A 25,558-nucleotide genomic window follows, 5' to 3' on the forward strand; every position below is an offset into this window, starting at 1 on the left:
CAGAAACTGTGGCTTTCTTCACAGCTGCTCCTCAATCCGAGTGGGTTCTGGAAGGTCGCACCCATTCAATGAACTTAAAAATTTAAGAAAAAATTATCTTGTGTTTGTAGGTAATTCCTGAAACCATGAAAAACATAAGCTATAGTCTTCAGGATAATGCTAAGCTGGGCATGTACCATAGAACAAGGCAAGGCTGACCTACAGTGCGCTCATCTGGGATCGGAGATCACATAGCTATCAACTCGACTATTTTCCAGAGCTCCAACAGGGTTTGAGTAGTTTTGCCAGGTTTCAGGGTTTCTTGGAAGTGCTGGACAAGGGCCCCATCCCACTGTTTCCACTGGTTCCTTGTTGGAATTTTAATTCTAATTTCAGGTGACTAACTTTTGGAACGTTCTTGTTAAACTCAACAAAATCTCTCCACCACAGAAAAACGGCATCTGCTGTTCATGACATAGCCTCATCTAATCGTTCTCCTTTTCATATGCTGCTATGTCAGTAGTATGCCTCACTTTACATTCTAAGGTTCACCTACACTTATTTTATATAGTAAGAAATACTTACAACTAAAATGACATTTCCACAAATAATTGAATATGATTTTTTGAAATTATTACTAGAATTCAGTCTCTAAAAATATTAACATATGTTCCATTTGTGTACAGAAAAGAAAATAACTGTAACTGAATTAATCTATTAACCTACCTCAGTGTCACATTTGTGTATAATACTAGAGGGCACATATGCCTGACACTGCCATAGTGTATAACACACACACACACACACACACATACACACACACAATACATATATGGTGAATATGTGAAAATGAAATACAGCTCTACCAAGACACGAATACAGTGTACAAAAGAATATTGGTCCATGCTGCTCTTGCTTTTTACTTTAGATTAATTAAAATACATAAACTTTTAAATCAGACCACATTTGGCCATATTTCAGTCTCATTTCTTCATGTGGCTCACAGCTAATGACTGGTCTGCCCAGGTCCAGGACCATGAGAGAGTCAGAGGGCAAATCAAAGCTTGTGTGGCCAAGAAAGGGGGTCAATGGAAGACATCAAACTACCCTTACTGTGGATATAGAAAGGAGAAAGTTAACTTGTACAAGAAGGCAGTTTCCCACCTAATTCAGAAAATTATACATTAGAGTTGAAGTCTTTGAGACCAAGTTTCACCTGAGAAATGGGTGAGGTCACAGCTGTGGCTCTGTCTCAGAGAAGAAGCAAGACCACAAGCTACAGCAGAAGATGAGGGTAATGGGACACCCACATTCATGGGGGAAACAGACACAGTTGACTGCAGGCTCAAGGCAGCTTCTGGGTGGCTTTTGCATTATTTATTCATACTGAGTTCCAACCTAAGGGAACAACCTGAAAAGAAAGGAGAGCTCATGTGCATCATGATGCAAACTGAAAACGAACAAAAAACTGTGATAATTGAAGTTAAATAAATGGTAAACTTCACGAGAAGAAAGACCATAGATGATAATTAAACATCAGCTTCTGACTCTCCCACTTCAGGAAGCTGCACTGCACAAGGAACTACATCCACCTGAACCTGTTCCTCTCCTTCATGCTGAGAGCCATCTCTGTGCTGGTCAAGGACAGCGTGCTCTACTCCAGCTCAGGTCTACTGCGCTGCCACGACCAGCCAGCCTCCTGGGTAAGACTATCCTGAGGGCAAGATCTCTGGGTATGGGGAGACCCTAGTATCTACCAACCTCTTTGCTCTCAAAGGGGCAGCAGGAGCATAGTCCTTCTCATGCCTGAGCAATGGAAAGAAGCTGGATGGGTTCAGGCCTGTGTCAGCTCGCAAGACCAGGTGTCCACCAGAAGGCTGACTGGTGTCTAGCCACTGTGTGGGGCTGGGAAATTAAAAGACTCTAGGCCCTGGTGACCAATGCTCACAGCAGGAGCACGTGAAAAAATCCTTTTGTAGATGAGCATACACTTTAGTCTAAATCTTCCAGATTCCAGGGAATCCTTCTATCCCTTTCCTACAGAAAATCAACTCAGATGGGACAGGTATTTAAGAGCCTTCTGTATGCAAGTCTTCCCAGGGTTTTCTCCACTAGCGTATAATGCTCCACATTCGGGAATTTGGTGTGCTTCCTGATCAGGGGTCTCAGTAACTTAAAGAGACAGGACACTGAACTGCCCCACCTTTCCCACCCCCACTGCATGTGAGTAGATTCATCTGCTAACATCGTTTGGCCTGAAGAAAGTTTAATTAGTTTAGTTTTGACACTGCATAGTGCCTTGTAGCTGTATAGCATGTCAGCTAGGGCAAGCCCTCACCATCTACCTACACAAACGTGCATCCTCCAGGCTCATGATATAGAAGTGGGCTTTAAAAGAGATCTGTTATAATAGAAAAGTCAAAATCAGGATCCAGCACCTGGAAAAGTCTGCCCCTGGGCATACCTTGCTGTCTCTGTCCAATTGACTTGAGTAGGTAGTAAATTGTCACCATTATCCCCACAAGCATAGCCAAGGCCGAACGGCCAGGCATGTGAGAGAACCCATGCTGCGCTGCAGAAACGAATCAGCCTCTTCTGTCCTGAGCTGAGGGTGTTAGCATGTGCTTGCCAGAGGTGAACACTGAAGTGTCGCAGGTCAGTGCCCAGAGCTCCCTTTGACTCCTTAGCTCTTTCTGAAAGAAACTGATCCTCAGAGACACCCAGGACCCACCTCTATCTGAAGCATCCCTGCTTAACTCTACCTTGATGAGACTCCAAACACCTGAACTCTTCATGTGGAGAGGCAGAGAGAAGGCAGCAGGCACCCCTGAAGGAGAAGAGGGTGGAGCAGCAGTACCACCCAACCCACCCTCTTCTCCATGTTGCCAGAACCTACAGGGGAATCTCCACCTCACACTACAGTGTTGAGTTCCTTCTGACAACAGTCTCTTTCCCTACACCACTGTGAGTACTTGCTGAACCAGGACTTAGCCTGCATCACAAATGATGAGACTGGGCTGAGGAAATCCCGCAGTTTTCCCAAGGTGCTGAAGATCCACCCTGAGTATGCGCTTCTCTCCGGAGGTCAGACACCAGCCACAGCATACCCAGGCTAGTGCCAAAGGCTGGGCGTGAGAGCTGAAAATAGAGACAGGTACCTGAGCCTGTTTCCCAAGCTATTCTTTGGGGAATAGAGGATCCAGTACCTAAAGGCCCTGAGGTTCAAACACAGAGGAGGCAGTCAGGAGGGGAAAAGGTGCAAAGAGGGAACCAAAGAAGAAAGCCAGAACCCAGCCTGGAGGGGAGAGAGGAAGAAAAGGACGGTGCTGTCTGAAGAATGATAAAGTTATGAACACATTAGCAAAATAGAGTCAGACTGCAGAATGAGCCACAGGAAACTTTTCTCCCTCCAACTCCATTTTTTCCATTTTATTCCTGGATGTATTTCACTAAACCAACATTACTCTCCCAAGCAGCCCACCAGAAATGCTCCCCACGATGTGACAAATTGCTTTTTCCAGGCAGCAGAACGATTCCACACATGAAGAGGCCTCTTCCTGGCCGGGGAAGGCTGGCAGAACAACTCTTCCATGTGGCCAGAGGCCACGTAGGTTCCTCAACTTCTGGGCAGCTTGCATTCGGCAGAGCAGTTTATCACTAGAGATCTGAACAGATTTCTCTAGAGGTCTGCAGATTCTAAGAATCCTGAGTGCTGCCTGTCTGGATGAGGGAAGTGGATAAGCCGCAGTCCCAAACATTACATCAAGTCCCAGACAGTCACCTAGACAGAAACAGGCTCTGTTTGACTACTGAGTGTCTAAGGGAATGAGGGGATAGCAGACCAAAAGTCCAGGCTGGAAGTTCAGCTAGGGGTCATCATCACACACAGCTAATGTCAGAATGGAAGAGGGGAAAAAAGCAGAAACAGTGAATGGGTTTGCCCACATACATATGCAGAGCATATACAAAACCCTGTACATGAACAATTTTTCACTCATTTTCAAAATGCTCATATGCTAGACATTGTTCAGACATGTGTACATGCATACCAGGTATGCCTGTGTGCATATATGAACCTCAGACACATGAGAATTCACATGTGTATATACTCAAACAGAGACACCCAGACAGAGCTTTGGTCTCTCAGGATCCTGCTAATGATCTGCTTGGCCTTGTTAATCCTTGTACTGACCTAGCAGGGGAGCAGCAGACCCCCCCCCACTCCCTACACGCACAAACATACACACACACACACACACACACACTGGACTCCAGTGTTACGTGATTCTGTGAGCAATGCTGTGGAAGGTGAGGTCAGAGAGGATTCCATGTTGCACAGGCCTCTGGTCCTCCTCACAGGTCACACTTGTTACCAATGAGCTAAGGGACAGACATGAGAAGCAGCATTTCTGGTGCCATTTAGCAAGAACATGGAATCCTCATAAGCATCCCTCTGCACCTTCTCCTATATAGATGCCCCCAAGTTCACTGTGCCCTGTTGTCTGTCATAGCCACCACATGTCATGTCATGGCTACCACATGGTGCAGCATGATTCATCTGACTAGTTTCCCCAGCATGGGTACCATCCTGGTTTTACCCATTGCTGTCATATCTCTAGGTGTTCTCTTCCACACACTGATGTGTTCCTGTTCCTGTGAGGTGGAACTCACAGACAGAGCACTCAGCTCAAAGCATCTCAGCAACCTAAGCAGACACAGCAGCACAGACACCACTTCTTATTGTTCTGGAAGCCAAGGTCCAGGACCAAAGCACTGACAATGTGGTATCTCTTAAGGGTCATAGAGAAAGGACCTACTTCTCAACCACCTCCTCATCTCCTAGCTCCACTCTCATGACCTTGTTACCTACCAAAACACCTCCTCATGCCATCACGTGGGGATAGTGCCATCGCCTGGGGATAGTGCCATGCAAAGAGCGGGTGTATTTTAAACCGTAAGCAAATTAACTGATTGCTTTTTGAGAGGCACCGGGAGGACTATCATGTGAAGCTCTCTCCTTGGTAGCCTGTGTCATCCTTCTGGGATTCTCTCCACCTCCCAAAACATGGTCTTATCTTTCCTTGACAAGTTTGTCTAGATTGTTGTCTGCTGAAAGGAGCCTTTTATATTTCTGTTGCAAATGTGTTTTCAGATTCACCACTTGTCAGTTGCATTTTGGCGGTCTTCGACTTGGTAGAAGTTTTCAGTGTATTTGTATACTCAGAGTTGTCTCCTAGCCTTTTAGCATTACATTTGTTTGGGTTTCAGGTTTCCTATCTTTATTAAGGGATATTTGTTCTCAGTTTTAATTTATGTCTTTAATGCATTTGTAATTTACTCATTTTGTGTTCTAAAATAGGATAGTCTTTATCAAGTGTTGAAAAAGCAAGATATATTTAAACAGGTTATCGCCTACCAGATTGTCTCTCAGAGATTTTGTACTTTGTTTCACTCACTATCCCAACGAGTGATAACAAGTTACAAAATTTTGCATCTTTGTTTTCTCATTTTCAGGGCTGGGTTGTTGGGGTGTTTATGTGCAGGATTCAGTGCTAAGATCAGAAGCTGTGAGAATCCTCACTGATGGAGAAGATGGACAGTAGTAGGAAGTCTCTGGGTCTGACTGTTCCTAGAAACAGGAATCGTCCTGTACCTTACTTTAATTTGAGAAAAAGGAGGTGGCAAAGCTTAAGACTATAGCTATGAGGAAGAGGCTGGGGCATGGGTGAAGTGCAGCATGTTGAGGGCAGCCCCTCAGAGTCATGGAGGCCCTCTGTAGAGGCTTCTGTGTTTCTTGTGATGTAAAATACATAATCCTTTAAAATTAAAGGTTTAAAATTTAAATCTTTGGTCTCATTTCATATAGCCAGGTATTTAAGAAATCAGGATTTCAACTTTGTGCATAATTAGGAAATCAATGCTTTTAAAGGAAAAAGAATATCACTTTCAACTCCATTATCATTTACCTGTTTGTAAATATGTGCATCTACAGATACATAAAATAAACATACATGTGTGGTGATCCTTGTATTGTGGATACAAGATGGAATACACATGTGGAATGGATATGTTTTATGTATAAGATGTGTATATATTCAATATATACATATGATATATATTCATATATGTGAATATAAATATATAATATACACATTCATACATGTGTGTTATATGTTTATACATGTGATATGGGTGAATACATACATCTGTATGTGGGGTGGGTATAGTTACAATGCATGGACATACATGAAAAAGATTATTAAAGTAGTATGTAAATTTTGAATAATCAATTAGAGTTGCAAATAAAGTGTAAAACACGAGTAATATAGCAAATGAACTATTTTTCCTAGGAGGTTTAAAATGATCATCAATGGAGGGAAAATGACATATGAAATTAAAGGTTGTCAAATTTTTTAAAGCCTAGGAACCTAACTTTGGCCCATTGTTTTTTCTCCCCGAATCTCTATCTTCTCTTAAGGAAATGATCACAGTCTGCCAACCTTCTCCAGTGTTAATCATTTGTTCAGATGCAGGAGGTGAGGTAGCTGCAGGTTCACTGGGTGAGCCTACCCTTCCCCCAGCATCCAAACACTGACAGCCTCCCAGATATCCTAGGAAATGCCCCTGCAAGTACCTCAAGTGTCCATATCATCATCATCCTGGCTAGTTTTATGTCAACTCAACACAAGCTAGAGTCATTGGACAAGTGAAAATCTCAGTTGAGAAAATACCTCCCCCATATTGGCCTGTTGAGGAAACACCTCCACCAGAACGGCCTGTGGGCATTTTCTTGATCCATGTCTGATGTAAAAGTGCTCTGCTCCCTGGCCAAGCAAACCATGAGGAGCAAGCCATTAAGCAGCACTCCTCATGGCCTCTGCTTCGGTTCCTGCTTCCAGATTCCTGCCCTGACTTCCCTCAGCGAGGAAGTGTGACTTGAGAGTTGTAAGATAAAATAAACCCTTCCCTCCCTAAACTGCCTTTGGTGTTTTATGACAGCAATAGAAGCCCTAAAACAAGTGTCCCACTGCCACTTTAGCCAGCACATGCTCTCCACTGCATGCCCCGGAGAGAGTGAACCTCCTAGGTGGGCAGTGGGGGAAATACTGAGGTAAGGACATGTCAGAGGGGCCAGGAATAACACAACAGGAAGGAGGACTAAGGCGGAAGAGGAGGGGGGAGGAGGAGGAAGGAGAGGAAGGAGAGGAAGAGGAGGAGGAAGAGGAGGAGGAATGTCTGAGCCTGATATCCAGGAAGGTGGCCAACAACTGGCTGCCAGAAACTCCCTGCCTATACTTGCATCAGAGAATCAGAGGCTCCCTGCAGATGGTCCCTGGCATTGTGTATACAAAGGGCTATGCCTCAGTATAACACATTTTTGGCCTCTGCCAGGCCAAGATATTAACAATGTCTGTCCAAGTCAGCACGCTGGCTTTGCTTTACAACTTATCCAAACAGATCGCTGCCCCGCCTACCATAACTATTTTTACCAACTGGCATATTCTCTCACTGTCTCTGGTTCCAGGTTGGCTGCAAGCTCAGCCTGGTATTCTTCCAGTACTGTATCATGGCAAACTTCTACTGGCTTCTGGTGGAGGGTCTCTACCTGCACACCCTCCTGGTAGCCATCCTTCCTCCCAGCAGGTGCTTCCTGGCCTACCTTCTGATCGGATGGGGTAAGGGCTTCATATTCTCCATCATGATTCCTATCTCATTTGGCCAAAGTATGTAGGTTTCTGTGCAAAACCCTACTCCAGGGCATACTCCATGGTCTCCTTGGGTGCACTGAGGGTTCCATTGATGTCAACAAGGAGCTGGTTTTATTTTTTTATTATTGTTTTTATTGGATATTTTAGTTATTTACATTTCAAATGTTATCCACCTTCCGGTTTCCCCTCCGGAACCTCCTTATCCCATCCTCCCTCCCCCTGCTTCTATGAGGGTGCTCCTCCACCCACCCACCCACTCCTACCTCCCAACCTTGGCATTCCCCTACACTGGGGCATTGAGCCTTCACAGGACCAAGGGCCTCTCCTCCCATTGGTGTCAACAAGGCCATTCTCTGCTATATATGTGGCTAGAGCCATGGGTCCCTCCATGTGCACTCTGGTTGGTGGTTTAGTCCCTGGGAGTTCTGGGGGGTCTGGTTGGTTAATATTGTTGTTCTTCCTATGGGGCTGCAAACCCCTTCAGCAAGGAGCTGATTTTAAGTCCTTTAGAATTCAACTTCCATTTGCATCCCCCTTACCTTAAACGAAATGGCTGCTAATAAGTAGCAAAATAATTGTTCCTCTCCCTTTTCCCAATCAGCTCATATCAGCAATGAAAAAATCAGAGAAGTAGGCTGACAGGCATACCTACCTCCTGCTGGGAGCCCAGCCCCTTCCAGAGCAGGAAGGGATGAAAGCTTGCATGGCTTAGGGAGTAAAACACACAGCCCCTCAGACAACAATAGAGCCAGTGAGCGAGTCTCCCTCTTATTTGGCCTCTCTGTCTTCAACAGATAGGTTTCAGATTCTCAGCTTTCAGACATATTTGTCCTAGCTGCTTAGTAAGGTATAAGTGCAAACCTTCACATATTGATGAAGACATTAAGTGAGAACTTCCATATGGTCCTTTGATTGAAAATTCCTCTTTACATGTTCTGGTTCATGAGTACCAGGGGTGGTGCTTCTCATTGGTGAACAGGAGCAAATCTGATGGGGGTCTCTCCACAGGCATCCCCAGTGTGTGTATAGGTGCATGGACAGCAACTCGCCTCTCTTTAGAAGACACAGGGTAAGTGCTAACTGTGGATCCATGCCTGTAAAACAAGGCCTGCTGGTACTGGTAGAATATCTGAGAGCTAAAGAAACTTGTACCATTAGAGACAAAAGACTTCCAGCCAGTCAAGAGATTTCTAGGCAACATTTAGCACCCCATGATTAAAAAACATGTAGATGGTCATGGGCAAGACTCACTACAAGTCTCAGTATTTGGAAGATGGCCCAAATGAGAGGTGAAAGTTAAGCCATGTCTAAGTTTAGCTAAAATCGGGACAAGCCAGGCAGAATGAGTGATACTTTCAATGACCCTTTGGTGTCCCCAAGAGAGCCAAGCAGAAACAAGCAAGTTTGGAGGGGGGGATGCATTGAGATCAGGGTATGTGGCTGCCTGGATAGCCTCTGTGAGCTCCTCCTCTGAGAACTTCTGAGCCCAGAGGTAGTAACAGGCATCCCTAGCCTAGATGTATCTCACAAAAGACCCCAGGGTAACAACTGTCCACTGGAGAGTATATCACTCTGAGTGGTTGGTCTAAGCCAATCCTTCTCTTTAGTCTCTGACTTTACACTGACAACAAAAGTAAAACTCCATCCACCCACCCAGCAGTTGTTCCTCAGCTGGATTCACTGGCCCAGTCACCCTTTGGTAAGCAGGACTGACAACTGAGGTAGTATCAGCTGGAAGGCACACTTTGCTCTGTGGTTTGGAGGTCTCAGAGCAACTCAACTACCCATGTCACATTGCCAAACAGGCTGGGGCCCTAGGCCATGGAACTCTGCCCTTGCTGGAACAGTCAGCACCTACTGTGAGCTGTAGCCTTGCAAAATCACACTTTTTCTGGAGATAAACCCTACTGAAAGTCAAGACCACTTCAATCACTCTCAAGGCACATTTTTAATTCTTTGAGACAGAGATATAAACAATTTGGAGGAATATGTTTTCAGAAGGAAGAAAAGAGCCTTCATGGCATCCAGAGCAAGTGAGAACACATGCCTTAAATTAACTAGCATCACAGTTGTGAGACTTACCAGCCCAGGAGCTGCACTCCGTGCTACCTCACCATTAGCAAACTGTCAGGTTGACTCACCCAGGAGAGCCGCTTCACTCTACATGCAGGGCAGTTAGATCTAGTTGGAGGTGACTGTGCAATCAGAGTCTGATTGGCACATTGAGACCTAGAAAGGGGAAGGTTGGTTCTGCAAGCTTCATCTGAGAATCAACCCTCACCCAAACAGTTCTGCCCAGAGCCTAGTTTATATGTTGAGTCAGAGTGACGCCAGTTTCTTTCTCTCTAACAGTTGCTGGGACACAAACGACCACAGCATCCCCTGGTGGGTCATTCGGATGCCCATTCTAATTTCTATTGTAGTAAGTAGCTGCCTTTGGAGAGGCTATGCTCTGCTTTTCTTTTGTGTACCTGTACCATACAGAGTATAGCCACCCTGCTTCACTGTGTGCAAGTGGCTACCAACTTCCTACAGGGCCTCATCACCTCCAGAGAAACACCCAGGGAAGAGTGGACTCCAAGGCAATAAGACCAGAAGGATTCTAGACTTGGAGGAGATTAAAATAGTCCGCTGCCCATTTCCAACTGCTCAGTTAACCACAACTTTATGCAGTAGTACCCTTAATGCCCACATGAGGTCCTCTTTGGTGCAGTGGGTAGACCTAGTGCCTGGGGTAGATGGTGGCAAAATCCTATAGATGGGTGATCAGGGATAAGATGTAAAGGTGCTCACAGATCACACAGTCCTTTCTTGTCTCTCTGTGCAGGTCAACTTTGCCCTCTTCATCAGCATTGTAAGGATCTTACTTCAGAAGCTAACTTCTCCAGATGTTGGTGGCAATGACCAGTCACAGTACAAGTGAGTATCTGCTTGTCCAGCATGAGAAATGTGCAGCAAAGTTCATGGAGAGTAGAGCCTAATGCCAGTATACAGAAGGTCCTCAAGGAACCTAGGTGGCCCTCTAAGGCTCAATGTGCACTGACACTGGAGTCTGCCAGCCCAGCACTCACAGGGGCCAAGAAATCACACTGATAGGATGATGGTGCTAAAAATAAGAACATTCTCTCATGTTTGCCATCATGCATAGAGCCTTCAAGTGAGAGTATTCCTTGAATGTGTGTCCTTTTTGTGATATCACAGCTTGACACCTATCTCCCTTTAACCACACATTGCTCTTCGTATGTCTGTCCGCCCAACCAGACCTTGGGGCTAGTCCACACAAGCACAGCTGGCCCTTTGTGCCTAGACCTGCTTTTAGCAGTAATCTGACAAGTGGTGTCACTTTGACTGGCACAGGGTCATGAATGTCACCAGCTAATTTGTGATAATCCAAGGAATCAGTAGGTTACCCATAATTCACAAAGGAAAAATATATCCCAGCTCAGGTGGGATGGGAACATGATTTCAGCGATGTTGTATTTGGTACAGCTCAGAGCCTGGGCTCAGTTTGGTGATGCTGTATTTGGTACAGGTCAGGAGCCTGGGTTCAGATGATGCTGTGCTGGCTAAGATCTGCATCACCCTGGGAAGTGATCAGCTCCCAGCCAGTTGGAAGTTAACACCTGCACCCAGGCTGCTTTTCATGGAAAAAAAAAAATATGCAGCGTGATGTGGGTGCTGAGCCAGCAGTATGGCTGAGCAGAGAGGGGTCTTCCCTGTATGCTGTCTCCTCTCCTATAGAATGGAATGGATATTTGCCTGTTGGGTTTGAGAAACAACTGAAAGACACTCAATGCCTGGCACAGAAGAATAGAGAAAGGACTTGGTGGGCATTTAAGTCTTAGTTGTGTCATGCTGTGCACAAAATACAAGAAATAAGTTTCTCTTTGTGGAAGAAACCTGCCAGGCTACACATAACAAGGTATAAGCTGCCACATGGTGCCTGATCAGACATAATGGTTCTCATGCATCCCCTCTGCAGCCCTGGAAAGCAGGGCGGGCATTCTTAGTCGCCTTTCAATTGAATTTGGATTTTCGGCAAATCCTGTTTAGTGTCTGTGCTGACCTTTTCTCTGGGCTCCTGGGGAGTGTTAGTTAAGAAGGTCTTTGGATGGATACTTTTATTTTGGAAACAATTATATAGGGTAATGAAGTCTGTGCTCTTCCAGGGTGATGAGAAGAGCAGAGGGCTATGTTTCACCCCTTGGGTTGTAGCAAAGAAACACTAAAGTCCTTCCTCTCCTACAGGCTTTCCTAGGACAGATGTGTAGATAGGTCATGTAAATGACCTGGCAGCTTCCATATAACCTTAGCTAAAGGAATTGTGCTCAAGAGCCTGCTGACCCACCCTGCTGGGCACAGAGCCTTGAGTGTGTGCATTTGCAAGGAAGCAGCTGCAGTGACATCTGGTTGGTAGAGATACCTACCACTTGCACCATGACAGAAAGTACCAGGCTTCTGTGCAGGTTATCAAATGGGAAAAACCCTGCCCTTAATCCCCAACCCGATAGGACCCAACATGTGGAGGAAGGCACACATCTCTAGAATTTGCATACTCTGTGTCTTAGGGTTAAGACTGTGATGAAACTTCACGACCAAAAAGCAAGTTAGGTAGGAAAGAGTTTATGTTTATGTGACTTACATTTCCACAGCACTATTCCTTACGGCAAGAACTCAGGACAGGAGCTCAAACAGGGCAGGATCCTGGAGGCAGGAGCTGATGCAGAAGCCTTGGAGGGTACTGCTTACTGGCTTGCTCAGCCTGCTTGCTTGCTTGCTTGCTTTTCTTTTCTTTTTTTTTTTAGTTTTTCGAGACAGGGTTTCTCTGTGTAGTGTAGTCCTGGCTCTCCTGGAACTCACTCTGTAGACCAGGCTGACCTCGAACTCAGAAATTTGCCTGCCTCTGCCTCCCAAGTGCTGGGATTAAAGGCGAGTGCCACCATGCCCAGCCCTCAGCCTGCTTTCTTATAGAACCCAAGACCATCAGCCCAGGGGTTGCCTCACTCACTGGGCTGGGTACTTCCTCATTGATCACTAATTAAGAAAATGCCTTACAGCTTGATCTTTTGGAGGCAGTTCCTCAATTGAGGGTCCCTCCTTTCAGATAACTCTAGCTTGTGTGGACTTGGAAAGGAAACCTTTGAAATAAGTGAGAGAAAGTTTTCTCCTGTGTTAGAAGGTATCTTAGTTAGGGTTTTATTGCTGTGAACAGACCCCATGACCAAAGCAACTCTTAAAAAGAGCATTTAATCCCTGCTGGCTTACAGGTTCAGAGGTTCAGTCAATTATCATCAAGGCGGGAACATGGCAGCATCCAGGCAAGCATGATACTGGAGGAACTGAGAGGTCTACAACTTCATCTGGAGAGTGCCAGCAAAATACTGGCTTCCAGACAGCTAGGATGAGGGTCTTAAAGCCCAAATTCACAGTGACACACCTACTCTAAGGGGACCACACCTTCTTATCCTGCCACTCCCTGGGCTGAGCATATACAAACCATCACAGAAGGTAATGAAAGGAAAAAGAGGAACAGGAACCAGGAGGAGCCTCATGCCTCCCCTAGGTGAATCTAGAGGAGATAGGCTGTGTGCTTAGTGATAGTAAGAAGCCAAGAGAGGGCTTCCACATGCCTGTGTACCCTCCAGCTGGCCGCTAAGATGAGCACTCACTCCTTAGCAGTTGGAGGCACCTGGGGATGGTAAACTAGATACCTGGTCCCTAGTGTGGGGCTAATAGGACAGGATAAGGACAGCAGACATCACTAGCAACTGGACAGAAATTCAGATTCTTAGACTGTTGCCCAACTCTTCCTGTTCCATAATTCTGATGAGGCCTGGAATCTGAGCTGCCACAAGGCCTCCACACGGTTTCAACTCAGTAGAAGTCTAGGAAGCTTTGGCTGAGATAACTCAGATTCCAGGAAAAACTGATCCATAATGACTGGTGCCTATATCCGTAATGGAAGAACCCCCTATATGTTTTGGGGATACTGAATGCAACCCCCCCCCCCAGTTCTGAGAATGGAATCCAGGGTCCTGCTTCTTTCCAGTCCCACCAGAACTATCTGTCCAAGAGTAGTGTGGCCCAGCAGTTGGCACTTGTGACAAAGAACAGTAAACTCCCTGTAAGCTGGTGAGCCATACAATATGCCCTGTAGGAATCTCATCTTCACGAGTAAACTTGCATGTCCACATGAGAAAATTCTGCCCAAGCGTGCAAAGAAGAGGGTTCACTGGCACAAAAAAAGAGTAAGCATTTCTATATTCCCTGACTGATTCAGCCTCTCAAATCTCTCATGATCTTGGGTGGGAGAAGTGAGAAGCACAAGGCATCATGTCCTTCTCCTTCTACTAGGAGGCTTGCCAAGTCCACACTGCTGCTAATCCCCCTGTTTGGCGTTCACTACATGGTGTTTGCTGCCTTCCCTATTGGCATCTCATCCACGTACCAGATCCTGTTTGAATTATGTGTTGGTTCCTTCCAGGTAAGTATGGGAGGGGCTGTGGGTGCCGCAAACTGTGGGCAGCTCTGACACTCTGTCTCTTTGCAGGGCCTGGTGGTAGCAGTTCTATACTGCTTCCTGAACAGTGAGGTAAGTCCTTTGTCAGCTGGAATTTGGCACTGACGTTGGGTCAGGAATTGGCCCCATCATCAACCTCTGCCCAACCCCCATGCAACCAAGACCAAACTTGGTTTCCCAAAGCCCCTCTTAGCAATACTTCCAGTCCTTCCAGCAAAATTGAGCCTCTGTCCTCCACCCAACTGCCCCTTCATGATCAGGTATTTATTTAGTTATTTAGTTAGTTACTGTATATGAGTGCTCTATCTGCATGTACACGTGCATGTCAGAAGAGGTCATCAGATCTCAGTATAGATGGTTGTGAGCCACCATGTGGTTGATGGGAATTGAACTCAGGACATCTGGAAGAGCAAACAGTGCTCTTAACCTCTGAGCCATCTCTCCAATCCCTATTGTCAGCATATTACTCTTCAACCCAGAACTGAGTCCAAGAAGGTGTGGTGCTGGTGGGAGAGGCTAGGCCTCGTTGAGAGATACATCACTGTCCCAAGACACACGGGAGCCTAGTTCACTTTATGTAAATACTCCTGCCATAAACTCCAATCCTTAGAATCTACCCGCCCTATGTGTTGCTGGCTCTCTCTGTATGACCTTCACCTGATAGCCAGCCCCTTTTCTAGTCACTAAGGAAGGCTTTTACAGAATCAACATCCCTGCCCCCCCTACCCCCGCCAACACTTTTTTCACTCAGAGTCTTTAAATGGGGAAGGCATTGGTGAAAATCCTAAAGGACCCATGGGGCTGTGCCAAGGCAAGACATATTCCATACTAAATCACTCACCAATATCCATAAGGACATATCTTTTCTGTGTACCACCCCTATGTCCAGCCCCATGCTACATCAGTGTAGCCTCCTGGTGCCTGGCATTCATATGCATCAAAGCCGGACCTATCTCCTCCAACTCTCTGTTCTGCACCCCCCACCCCCGCCCTGCACATTCATCCAACACCTTCCTGAGGCCTGAGGATTACTTCTCTCCTGGAGCCAGGAATGGGCATGGGCCAGACGGCTCATCCTGTGGCTACTAGAGAAAAGCTCTAAAAACCACACCAGCTGTTAGCTATCTAGTGGTTGAATACACGCTACATGCTGCTTTGGAGGATTCATGAGTTCCTGCATTTCAAGCTGACTCTTCACTAACACGCTCATCCCCAGGTACAGTGTGAACTGAAAAGAAGATGGCGAGGCCTGTGCCTGACCCAACCTGGGAGCCGGGACTACCGGCTGCACAGCTGGTCCATGTCCCGGAATGGCTCAGAAAGTGCCCTACAGATACACCGTGGCTCCCGCACCCAGTCCTTCCTGCAGTCAGAGACTTCAGTCATTTAGCTGTGTCCCTTATACAGAGCTGACAGTGCTGCTGGGTTTGACATATGTGTTTGCCGGATTCCTCTGCTGCCCCAGTGTCTGGTGCCTTATTGGTTCAGCCCTGGTCCTTAACTCTGATCCTCATGTGTAACTTGATTGAAACACCAATTATTATTGTCAAACTCTAGCCTTTAAGCCATCTTCTTCATAATATGGCTCAGCCATATTCTACTTTCAAAGAGAGCAAGGAAGCCAGGTGGCCGTGAACATCAAAACTGGATTCTAGCACCTATGAAGAGAACAAGGAGGAAGATTCCAATTCCCCTACTGCCTCCTGTCAGGGGGATCCAGGTCCAGAAACAGCTGAGCATCACCACCCTGTGACACCCAACGCATGCCTATGGATGTCTCTGAAATTCCTCCTCAGTCTATGGCATACCATAGAAAGCAATTGAGAGCAACCTTCTCATCCTAGAAGCTTCCTGGTCCTCCTAGCCTTGAGTTGTGTCCTGTGGAACTACATCTGGACAGCCACACCCTTGCCATTCCCTGGACCAAAGATAAGTCAAGGAGGATATTCATGTTTCATTGGCCAAACCAGGAACTCATATCCTCCTGAGGCACTTAGCATCTGCTGCCTTCTACAAGTGTTGAGCAGCTCTGGATCCCATGTTGTCATGAAGGCCCTTGTGACTTGTCCATTCAGCCAATAGAAAACTGTTGCATTGTTAAAGAAAATCACCATCTTAAAAATTGTTTAAAAAGAGAATAATTTTATCAAAGTATAAAACAGCATCAAGTATTCCTACCCGATATTTGCCAATAACAATCCATATTTTTCCGATGTTTTTGCAACTGTGGGCAAGCAGACCTGAGGAAATGCTTGTCGGGATTGAAAAAGCAGCTGAAGACAGAGAGTGCCTTTCCCTGCAGTGCTCAGAGACCCTGGAAGACTATGTCATGGTCCAGTGCAAGGACTGTAGGTTCTGTACCTAGTGTTCTGGCACAGCCTATGTAACTTCCCCCCAACACACACACACACACACACACACACACACACACCAAGGAAAAGAACTGCAAAATGTGTTTCCTGTGGTTTCTGTGGCATGTAGGCCCCGGCTAGTATGAATACAAATGATCTCAACCATTGTGCCAGAGCCAGAGGTCTTGGCAGGGTCAGGAAATCACAAAAGTAGGGGCCCCACTCCCAGTACGTGGGGGCTTTAGTACAGAAAAGAAGTATCTAGAGACTAGCTAAGGCCCTGTGGCCTGACATGTGGCCTGAATGTCTGTCCCACGGAACTGCCCCTGGACTTTTGCCTCCATCAACGCTTAAAACGCCTCCAGTTTGTCTGCAACTGCATGGGGCAGACACCTCAGATGATTTAGAAAACACACTACCCTTCTGCCTTCCAGGGCTACAAGGCTAGAGAACAAGTCATGAGGAGTAAATGGCTTAGGTCAGGAAAACTGAAAAGAGCTGTTGGCAGTGGCGATAGGTGGATGCTACAAGCCCTGGTGTCAGCCATGGCTCTCTTCATACAGAGCTCACTGCTTAGTCAGCAGTTCTGAGGACACACAGTTCTCCCATATCTGAAAGAGTCCTATCAACAACTGGGTATGACTCTGCCATGACCCTGAAGAGACATATAGAACATGTGAACACAGGCAGTCACTGAGTGCACAGGGAATATTCAGATGTACAGGGACACCATTCCCTCAGCTCAGCATGTGCTAATGCTAAACAGAGCTGGGTCCTTTCCCTGGTAAAGAGATGGGCTGATCATAAAGCGGCCACTGCTGGAACTCACCAATAGCAGAGGTGTAGTAACCATATGGCCAGCATGTGACCTTACATGTTATATGTGGAATATCTACAAACACAGAGTGGAACTGAGCTGTGTATATACTGCAATAAACCTGATTTCATTCTGTGTGACAGTCTGTTATGAATGATGCTGGGGCCCTAGAACACAGCTGCCTGCTGCTATACTCTTGAGTGCCCTGACTCTAGACCATGCTGCCTACAATTACTCATAGAAGAAGTTGTGTCTGAGGTACCCAAGATATATAAGTGGCAGCCTGAGGATGTGTCCAGCATACCTGGCTATTCCTACCCTGCAGCCATAATCTGTTCTCTTAGCTCTACAGAACCTGAGCCTTGTCATCAGAGCGAGCAGATATGTGTGTGTGTGTGTGTGTGTGTGTGTGTGTGTGTGTGTGTGATGTGCACATATCTGTGTGCATATGTGTGCTTAGTGTGCTTAAGTACATGTTGTACTCATGTGTATGTGCTCATTTGTAAATGGTTGTTCATGAGCAAGCTAAAATGTGTGTGTGTGTAGATGTGCACATGCCTGTGCACGTATGTGTGCTTAAGAAACAACATGTTGTACATGTAAGTGCATGTGCTCATTTGTATATGGTTGTTCGTGGATTTTATGTGGAGTTCACATTTGTGTGCATGTGGAGGTGCTCAGATATAAATCTGGTGTGTGTGTGTGTGCTTATTTGTGTGTGCTTGTTGATACTGACCCTTAGCAACTAGACAGATAAAAATCTGTTTCTGCTCCACACACCACACTGCTGCTGGGTAATCAGGAACACTGGACCCTGGTATAAAATTCTCAAGAGCATGAACATAGAAGTCATCCAGACAGCTTCTGGGGAATTTCCTCAGAGAAAGCAGCAGGATGGAAGAGGAGGGCTCTGCCGGGCCCTCTAGGATCACAGTTGTCCTATCTGATTAGGGACGCTTGGAATGAGGTGCTTGAAACAGGACAGCTCTGCAGATAGGCCCAAGGGAGTCAGCCTGCTGGAACAGCTGGGAACTACACTGAGAACCAGCCCCATCTCCATCAGTATGAATACACATGCTTGCTTTTCTTTCTCATCAAATGCCAGACATTTTAAATCGGCTGCTTCAGATTATGGGAACTTTAGGAGATAGGAAACCTCAGACTTTCAGCTAATTGTCATGCAGAAAGCGGAATGCTCTGAGCTCAGCCTCCTGCCCCAGAGATAGTCACTGTGAACTGGATGCGGGTCCCAGGCCTTTTTTGTCACACAGACAATTCCTTCCCTTTCTCCTCTCTTTTAATCGTGGAAATTAGGTCAGGCTGCATACAGGTTTTTAGCCAGCTTTGTTTACGTAAGCCAGAGTGGAGGTCTTCCCCTTATAAACATAGGGAAGGTCTTTTTTTTTTTTTTTTTTTTTTTTTNTTTTTCAGGACAAGGTCCAGGCTCTGTTTCAAGTCCCCATTCTCCCGCTTCAGCCTCCAGAGTATCTGGGATCAGAGGTGTGTCTTCCACTGCCTAACTCAGAGCTATATTTTCAGCAATTGCCCAATAGTGGATCAGTTCCTTAAGTAGAACTGAGAGGGCACTCATCTCTGGGCTAGCCTGAGGACGGAGGCCTGGGGTGGCAGAAGGCTGCCCCTTGCCACACTTTAGAGGTGTAATCCCTTGGTAAGCCCAGTCCTGTTGATTCTTTCTTTTCTTTCCCTGGCTGCTTGGACAATGTTCACGAGGGCATTCATGTCTCTAATCATCTCTACAGCTTTCCTCTAAATCTAGTTTAAAGCAGAACCTGGGCCTGGATGAGTGGGCAGCCTCCCTCTGCTCCCTTGCCATTTACAAATGAACTCCTTTATTCTTGGCAAATGGTAACAAGGGCAGGAGAGGGAACCCAGTGGAAGTCACAGCTCTTCCTTCAGGCTGTCAACATCACTGCCAGCAGGTGCCTCAGCGTGGGCTACAGTGACTTGGCCGTTACAAAGGATTTGGGACATGTTTTATATAGAAAAGTGTTCTTTTTAGATGGAAAGAAAAGGGACCCTCCCTTCCTTTGTGTTCTCTGATGAATTAACAAGGGAAGTGGAGCCAGTGGCCATGTCAGCAGGTGGCCACCTGGCTGATGAAGACAATGCCCCTTCTAGACCTGCAGGAAGGACACTTGGTCCCCAAGGCTGCTTAGGACCTTTTTCAAAAGCTGCTTCTATTGAACAGCTGGAGATAACACTGGAGGGTAATTACAAAGCAGAGACAGACTGCTCTCCTTTTAAAAGTCAGGGTTTTCATATCCTCACGTGTGAAGTTTTATGTAAAAATCTCCAAAAGGCACAGAAATTCAATGCCCTTTCAAAATCCTAGCTATTGTGGTTCAAATAATGTAGTTACAAGCACAAAATGTAAACTGAATTTTTTTTAATCATAAAATAAATGATTACCCTCCTTTCAGATTTAAAGACACAGCACTATAACTCCTCGCTCCCCCCACGTCCTGCTGCTGATGCGCTGGCTTTTACATTGCAATACAGATACTCCTTCCACTTGGGTGATACCAGAGAAAGTATTCTTGAATCTACCAGCACTGAAGGATCATTGAGGTCCAGTGTATGTGAGTTGAGAGATGTGGATTCTGAACTCCAGTACCTGACTCCTGGTGAGGACGGCTCACCTAGTACCTCCAGTTCATTATCTCTGGACCCTCACTTCCTGCACCTGCCTCTTCCCTCTCTCCAGGGCTCTGCTTTGTCAGGGAGATGAGTTGGAAGATTGAAAATCCTCCATGGAGCCGGGGCGTGGTGGCGCATGCCTTTAATCCCAGCACTCGGGAGGCAGAGGCAGGCGGATTTCTGAGTTCGAGGCCAGCCTGGTCTACAAAGTGAGCTCCAGGACAGCCAGAGCTTTAAAGAGAAACCCTGTCTCGAAAAAAACCAAAAAAAAAAAAAAGAAAAAAAAGAAAATCCTCCATGGAGTGAGGGAAAGCAGCAGAAATGGGCAGGGTTGGAGGGCAGCAGGTGAGACTGAGTGGTTAGAGGTGAGGGACCATGTAGGGTTATGCGAAAGATGCAATAGTGAGTGACCCAGAGGGCTAAGTGGGGTTGCCAGCAGAGCCCAGTAACACAGAACCCAAAATCCAGGTAGTCATTGATGTGTTAATTAATATCAAACAATATTAATCTATATATATTTTGAGCGGATAAACCAAACAGCAGACCAGGCCAAGGTGGTTTCACGTGGGAGAGGTTTATTGTGCAGTAGAGGGGCAGCGAAGTGGGTAGAAGGGCAGAGAAGAGGAAAAAGAGAGAAAGAGGGGGGAGAGAAGAAAGAGAAGAGAGAGAGAGAGAGAGAGGAGGGGGTGATCTCCTAATTTATACAGAAAATGAGGTCACACCAGTGAGGGTGGGAACTGAGCCAAGTGGGTTGTGGGATTGAGGGTCTTGGCCTGATCACATAGTTAAACCGGGGCTTGGAGTGTCCTGGTACTAACAGTCATGGGATTAAGGATCTGTCTTAGTTAGGGTTTTACTGCTGTGAAGAGACACCAAGGCAACTCTTATAAGGACAACATTTAATTGGGGCTGGCTTACAGGTTCAGAAGTTCAGTCCATTATCATCAAAGTGGGAACATGGCAGCATTCAGGTAGGCATGCTGCAGGAGGAGCTAAGAGTTCTACATCTTCATCTGAAGGCTGATAGAAGAACACTCACTTCCAGGCAGCTAGAATGAGGGTCTTAAAACCCATGCCCACAGTGACACACTTACTCCAACAAGGTCACACCTACTCCAACAGGGCCACACCTTCTAAAAGTGCCACTCCCTGGTTGCCAAGCATATTCAAACCATGACAGGGCAAAGTGGGGCAAACTCAGTCCCAAAACATAAGCAGGACCGCTACAGAGCAGCACCAAGCACAGAGTGAGGGGTGGCAGGTGCCAAGAGTTCAATCCCAAACCAGCCCTGGCTTCTCAGAGGCCCCATCCAGGTTCAGAATGAGACCCTTGTGGCTGGCAATCCCCAATCTCCCTGGGGTCAGTCACACCTGAATGTGGAAGCAGCTCCATTGCTGGGAGCCACAGCGGTCAGAGCAGCATGTATAGGACAGTACCACAGCTAGGTCAGGTCATTGGAGCCAATGACCTTCATCAGGAATGACAGACTCCACAAGACTCTGGGTCCAGTGAACCAAGCTCTGCTCCTGTGACGGAGGTTCCCTGACCTCCCTGCAGGGTCTCACTCCGATAACCACTGTACAGGGGCCAACGTGACTTATGTTCCAGAGCAGATGAGAGACCTTCACCCAGCATCCTGCAAATGTACCCTACACTCGGTCACCACCAGGACCTGCCTGGTAGCTCCAGAGCCACCGTGTGTGCTAGAATAGACTCCTTGAGAACTTTTTTGCCAAAACCTTGAAAGGGCAGAATGTAAACTCCAAAAAATAAAAGTAAATTAAAGCTAGGTGCTCTGGTAGCCTATAAAAATGACAGTAACCGTAAGTTCAAGCTATGCACAACATGATGAAAAACATTTGGTGGTTTTTTTAATATAGCGAATTATCATAATATAGTATAATATCCTCTGTACCCTGCAACATATTAATTCCCAAGTTTATTCACTCTAGTTTCTTTTTTTTTTCTTTTAATTGGGAGAACAATTTGTTATAATGAACCAGAAATACAAGATTCCACTGAAACTGAGCCACTGACAAAATACGGTTGGACTTAAATCTCAAGAGGGTCAAGTACAACCAGTTAAGTGGATTAGACCAAGATTGGTTCTGGATAAACATAGGTAACTGCATTTCCACATTAACAGCACATGACCTCTTCCCAGCAGTTTGTAACCAGTCTCCCATCCTGTCTCTTCTGCCAGTCTGCCACACCAAATGACTGCTCCTTCTATTCTAGAGGGCACAAGCCTTTGGACATGACACAAAGCCAAGAGGAAAGCTGAAAAATCTTATTTTAACGTATAATTTGTACATACCATATTCTGTATGTGAGCTACCATTTATGTGGTGTCCATAGGCAGCACTAACTTTGAGCAAATCAAAGTTGCTACCATGTGTAACCATTCAATGGCCCATTCACTATATTAAAACCACCAAATGTTTTTCATCATGCTGTGCATAGCTTGAACTTACGGTTACTACCTTCACCATCCACATAGCAAACACACCTCTGGCTCTAGCTATTATTAACAAGTAGCTTTTAAGAAAGATGTAGAACTCTATCCCAGAGACCACCCACTAGTGAGAAAACTGGGTCCTTCTGGGATCATAAAATTATACAAAGGAATTATTTTTTAAAATGTCAGAGTATATAACGTCAGTATATAATGTCAGAGGATAGAAACTTGTTCTGTTCACAAGCCAATGCATTCCCATTCAAACAGAAGTCTGGGTAAACAACAAAACAAACTCCCAATTCAGGAGAAAGTGGGGTTTCATATAACACTATCAAAAAGTAGATGGAACTGACTAAATGCACCAGTTGGTTGGAGGTAAGTCCACAGCCTACTGTGACAGGTCCTTACTGCGTCAATCGGTGTCTTCTCTTGTTTTCTCAAGGCTGTTTTATAGAAGTGGTGACTTTAACTAGAGTCTATCAGGCAGCCAGGTGATCAGGCGTCAGTCACTGGTTTCAGTCTCTGTCTATGCCATGTAGACATCCGATTCAGCATCCAGGTGTGCTTCAGATTTCTACATATATGCATCCAATTGGTTGTCCCGCTGTTTCTTGTCATACAGGGCGAGTAAGGGCTCCTCTCCTCCTCTATGACCTCAGGCTCTACCTCCAAAGCCCCCTCTTCTCTAACCTATCACACCCAGAGCTCTTCCACCAATTCTGATATGACCCATACCTCCAAGCCCTAGGTTCCCTCTCCCAGGACCTACACAACCTTGAACACTGTCTTAACTTGAACCTGGTCTTAAGCCCATTCAGAGAGCTACAGCTCCTCCACTCTTGAAGTGGCAGCCAGCTCTAAGGAGTGTTTAGGCCTCTGCCTCCAATTGCTCCCCTGGCCAGGGCACCTATGGGTTGACCTAAATGTGCCTGGATGTTTCTCTTGCCCAGGATTTAAGCTCTTCTTTCTGCTTAAGTTTTAATGCTGCCTGCACAGAGGGTCTATTCTCCAACTTCTGGGCCAATCTTGTGTTTCTGGCACTGGCTAGCTGCTGCTGCTGCGTCAAAACCCATTTATTACTGGCATTGGCTGTTGCTGCTACATCAAAGCTCGTTGTTTATTACTGGCATTGGCTGTATGTCCTTCAGCATTTCAGTAAAGCACTCATTTAGAGGCGTTTTGGTGGTGCTTTTTAGCACAACTTTCACCGCTGTCTATGCAGCCACTTTCAAATCCAGGGATCAAAGCAGCTTCCAGCAATCTTGGGGCTTCTTCCGCCTACCAATTCAGCTGTGATCAGGATAGCACTAGCCAAACCTAGGCTGACAGACTATTGCTCAGATTAACTAGCTATGTGGTTGGGTTTGATGCTTAAAGATTGGATGCAAAGGTTTCCTCATTGTGGATTGGGTACCTAGCTGGTGATTCTACCGCTTGTCAGGCCTGCCCTTCCTGACTTTTGCCTGTGCCACCTCAGCTGGCTCCACCAAAACAACAACAAAAATAGTTATAAAATAAAAATAAATGAATAAATAAATAATCTATTTACTCTAATTTCTAAAAATAAAACTTTGAAGTGTACATTGCACTTAACCCAGTAATTTTATTTCTGGAACTCTTTCCTAATTTAATACTCCAAGTTAAACATAGTCATAGCAATGATATTTTTTTTAAAAAACTAAGAACAACCTAATGTTCCATCATTAAAGAATGGATAAATAGTTATTAATATTGAATAAAGACTCTGGCTTTGCAGCCCACTTGGAGAAGGTGATTCCAAGGACTACGTTCTCAGTACCATGGGAAGCACCGTCCATACACAAAAGCACCTGCTCGCTTGCTATACTGTGTCACCTGCGAGCATCCAGTAGCATGGAAACTGCTTGCCCAGCCTGAAGCCTGAGACTTCCACCACTGCATTCTTCATAGTAATTAACTCTGTCAAGCAAACCATGAGTAATGCAGCACAAATTACATGATCTAGTTACTCACCTAGCAATGATATTATGTAACACAATGAAGGACAGCCACTTTGGATCAGATAAACTGCAGAAGGGGAGAGCATGGCTTATTCCACACGCAGCATTGTAATCTTTGTACAAGTAGACCATACCGCTAACCAGCATGGTGTCTCTTTGCAGTACAGACACCATCCTGCCATTGGCATCTTTCCCTTTTCAGAGAGATAAAGAGGCAGTTCCCCAAGGAACATAATGCTAAGTGTGTGTGCACAGAACTTCAGTACACATGATTGGAATTAAGGTCTGTCTTACCACTCACTTTCTTCATTGTAACACATGGACTTCCTATAAGCATCAAGGACGCTACACAATCAGGGAACAATGGTTAGGAAGAGGTGTGCTCTTTATCTACCTCTGAAAATAAATATCTACACTTTTTAGGTCTTTCTAAACCTGCATTTAAACTAAGACCCAACAGTTGCTTTGGCCATCTTGTGTACCAAGAACTTGTGCAATGAGTCCTTGCCCCTGGATTCAGAACGGATTCAGAATGAGGCTGTGTTTAGAGAGATCTTACAGAAGTCACTGAGTCACAATGAGCTCATTAGGGTCCAGCATCATTGCTTTGCATATGGACACTGGTTTTCCCTGCACCAAGCTGAAGAGGCTATTCTTTCTCATTGGATGGTCTTGGATGTCTGAGGAGCACCTGAACACTGACCATGTATGTGGGTCTGGCCCTGGTCCTTGTGTCTATCCGTATGTCAGAATTTCACTGTTGATGACTGATTCCTGTGATAGGTTTGAAGTTCAGCTTCCTTCTTTCTCAGTTGCTCTGCCTCATTAGGGTCCCTTAGTGTTCCACAGGAATTTTTAGAATGAATTTGAAAGTCAGGTATTAAGATCTTCAGTCAGTATTGCCTGTGTCTTCCATTCTGTGAAGATCCTCTCTCCTTACTTTATGGTATCCTACTGTGTCATAAATTTTTATCTTTTATATACTGAGACTTTAATGAATTGATATTTTGTTTCTGTATATTTTTCTGAATTAAAGTCAACCATGTCTCATTCACATATTGTCCTAGGCTTCTTATTTGTATACTG

The 25,558-nt window shown here is 45.6% G+C and overlaps 1 protein-coding gene and 1 pseudogene across 1 annotated transcript in view; one reads left to right on the forward strand and one right to left on the reverse strand.

Annotated features, from left to right (window-relative positions):
• The window catches only part of Vipr2 (vasoactive intestinal peptide receptor 2), a 69,798-nt gene extending 52,287 nt beyond the window's left edge, over positions 1-17,511 (forward strand). The window contains exons 6-13 of the mRNA XM_021179290.1: positions 1,541-1,682; positions 7,505-7,655; positions 8,697-8,757; positions 10,041-10,110; positions 10,516-10,607; positions 14,043-14,172; positions 14,239-14,280; positions 15,425-17,511. Of these exons, the coding sequence (XP_021034949.1) occupies positions 1,541-1,682; positions 7,505-7,655; positions 8,697-8,757; positions 10,041-10,110; positions 10,516-10,607; positions 14,043-14,172; positions 14,239-14,280; positions 15,425-15,598 (862 nt within the window). The 3' untranslated portion in view covers positions 15,599-17,511. The remainder of the gene's footprint in view (positions 1-1,540; positions 1,683-7,504; positions 7,656-8,696; positions 8,758-10,040; positions 10,111-10,515; positions 10,608-14,042; positions 14,173-14,238; positions 14,281-15,424) is intronic.
• A 5,484-nt stretch (positions 17,512-22,995) lies between these two features.
• Positions 22,996-23,713, reverse strand: LOC110307375 (annotated as a pseudogene).
• Between the last annotated feature and the right edge of the window lie 1,845 nt (positions 23,714-25,558).

Source organism: Mus caroli, chromosome 12 (genome assembly GCF_900094665.2).
Source record: "Mus caroli chromosome 12, CAROLI_EIJ_v1.1, whole genome shotgun sequence".
NCBI lineage: Eukaryota > Metazoa > Chordata > Mammalia > Rodentia > Muridae > Mus > Mus caroli.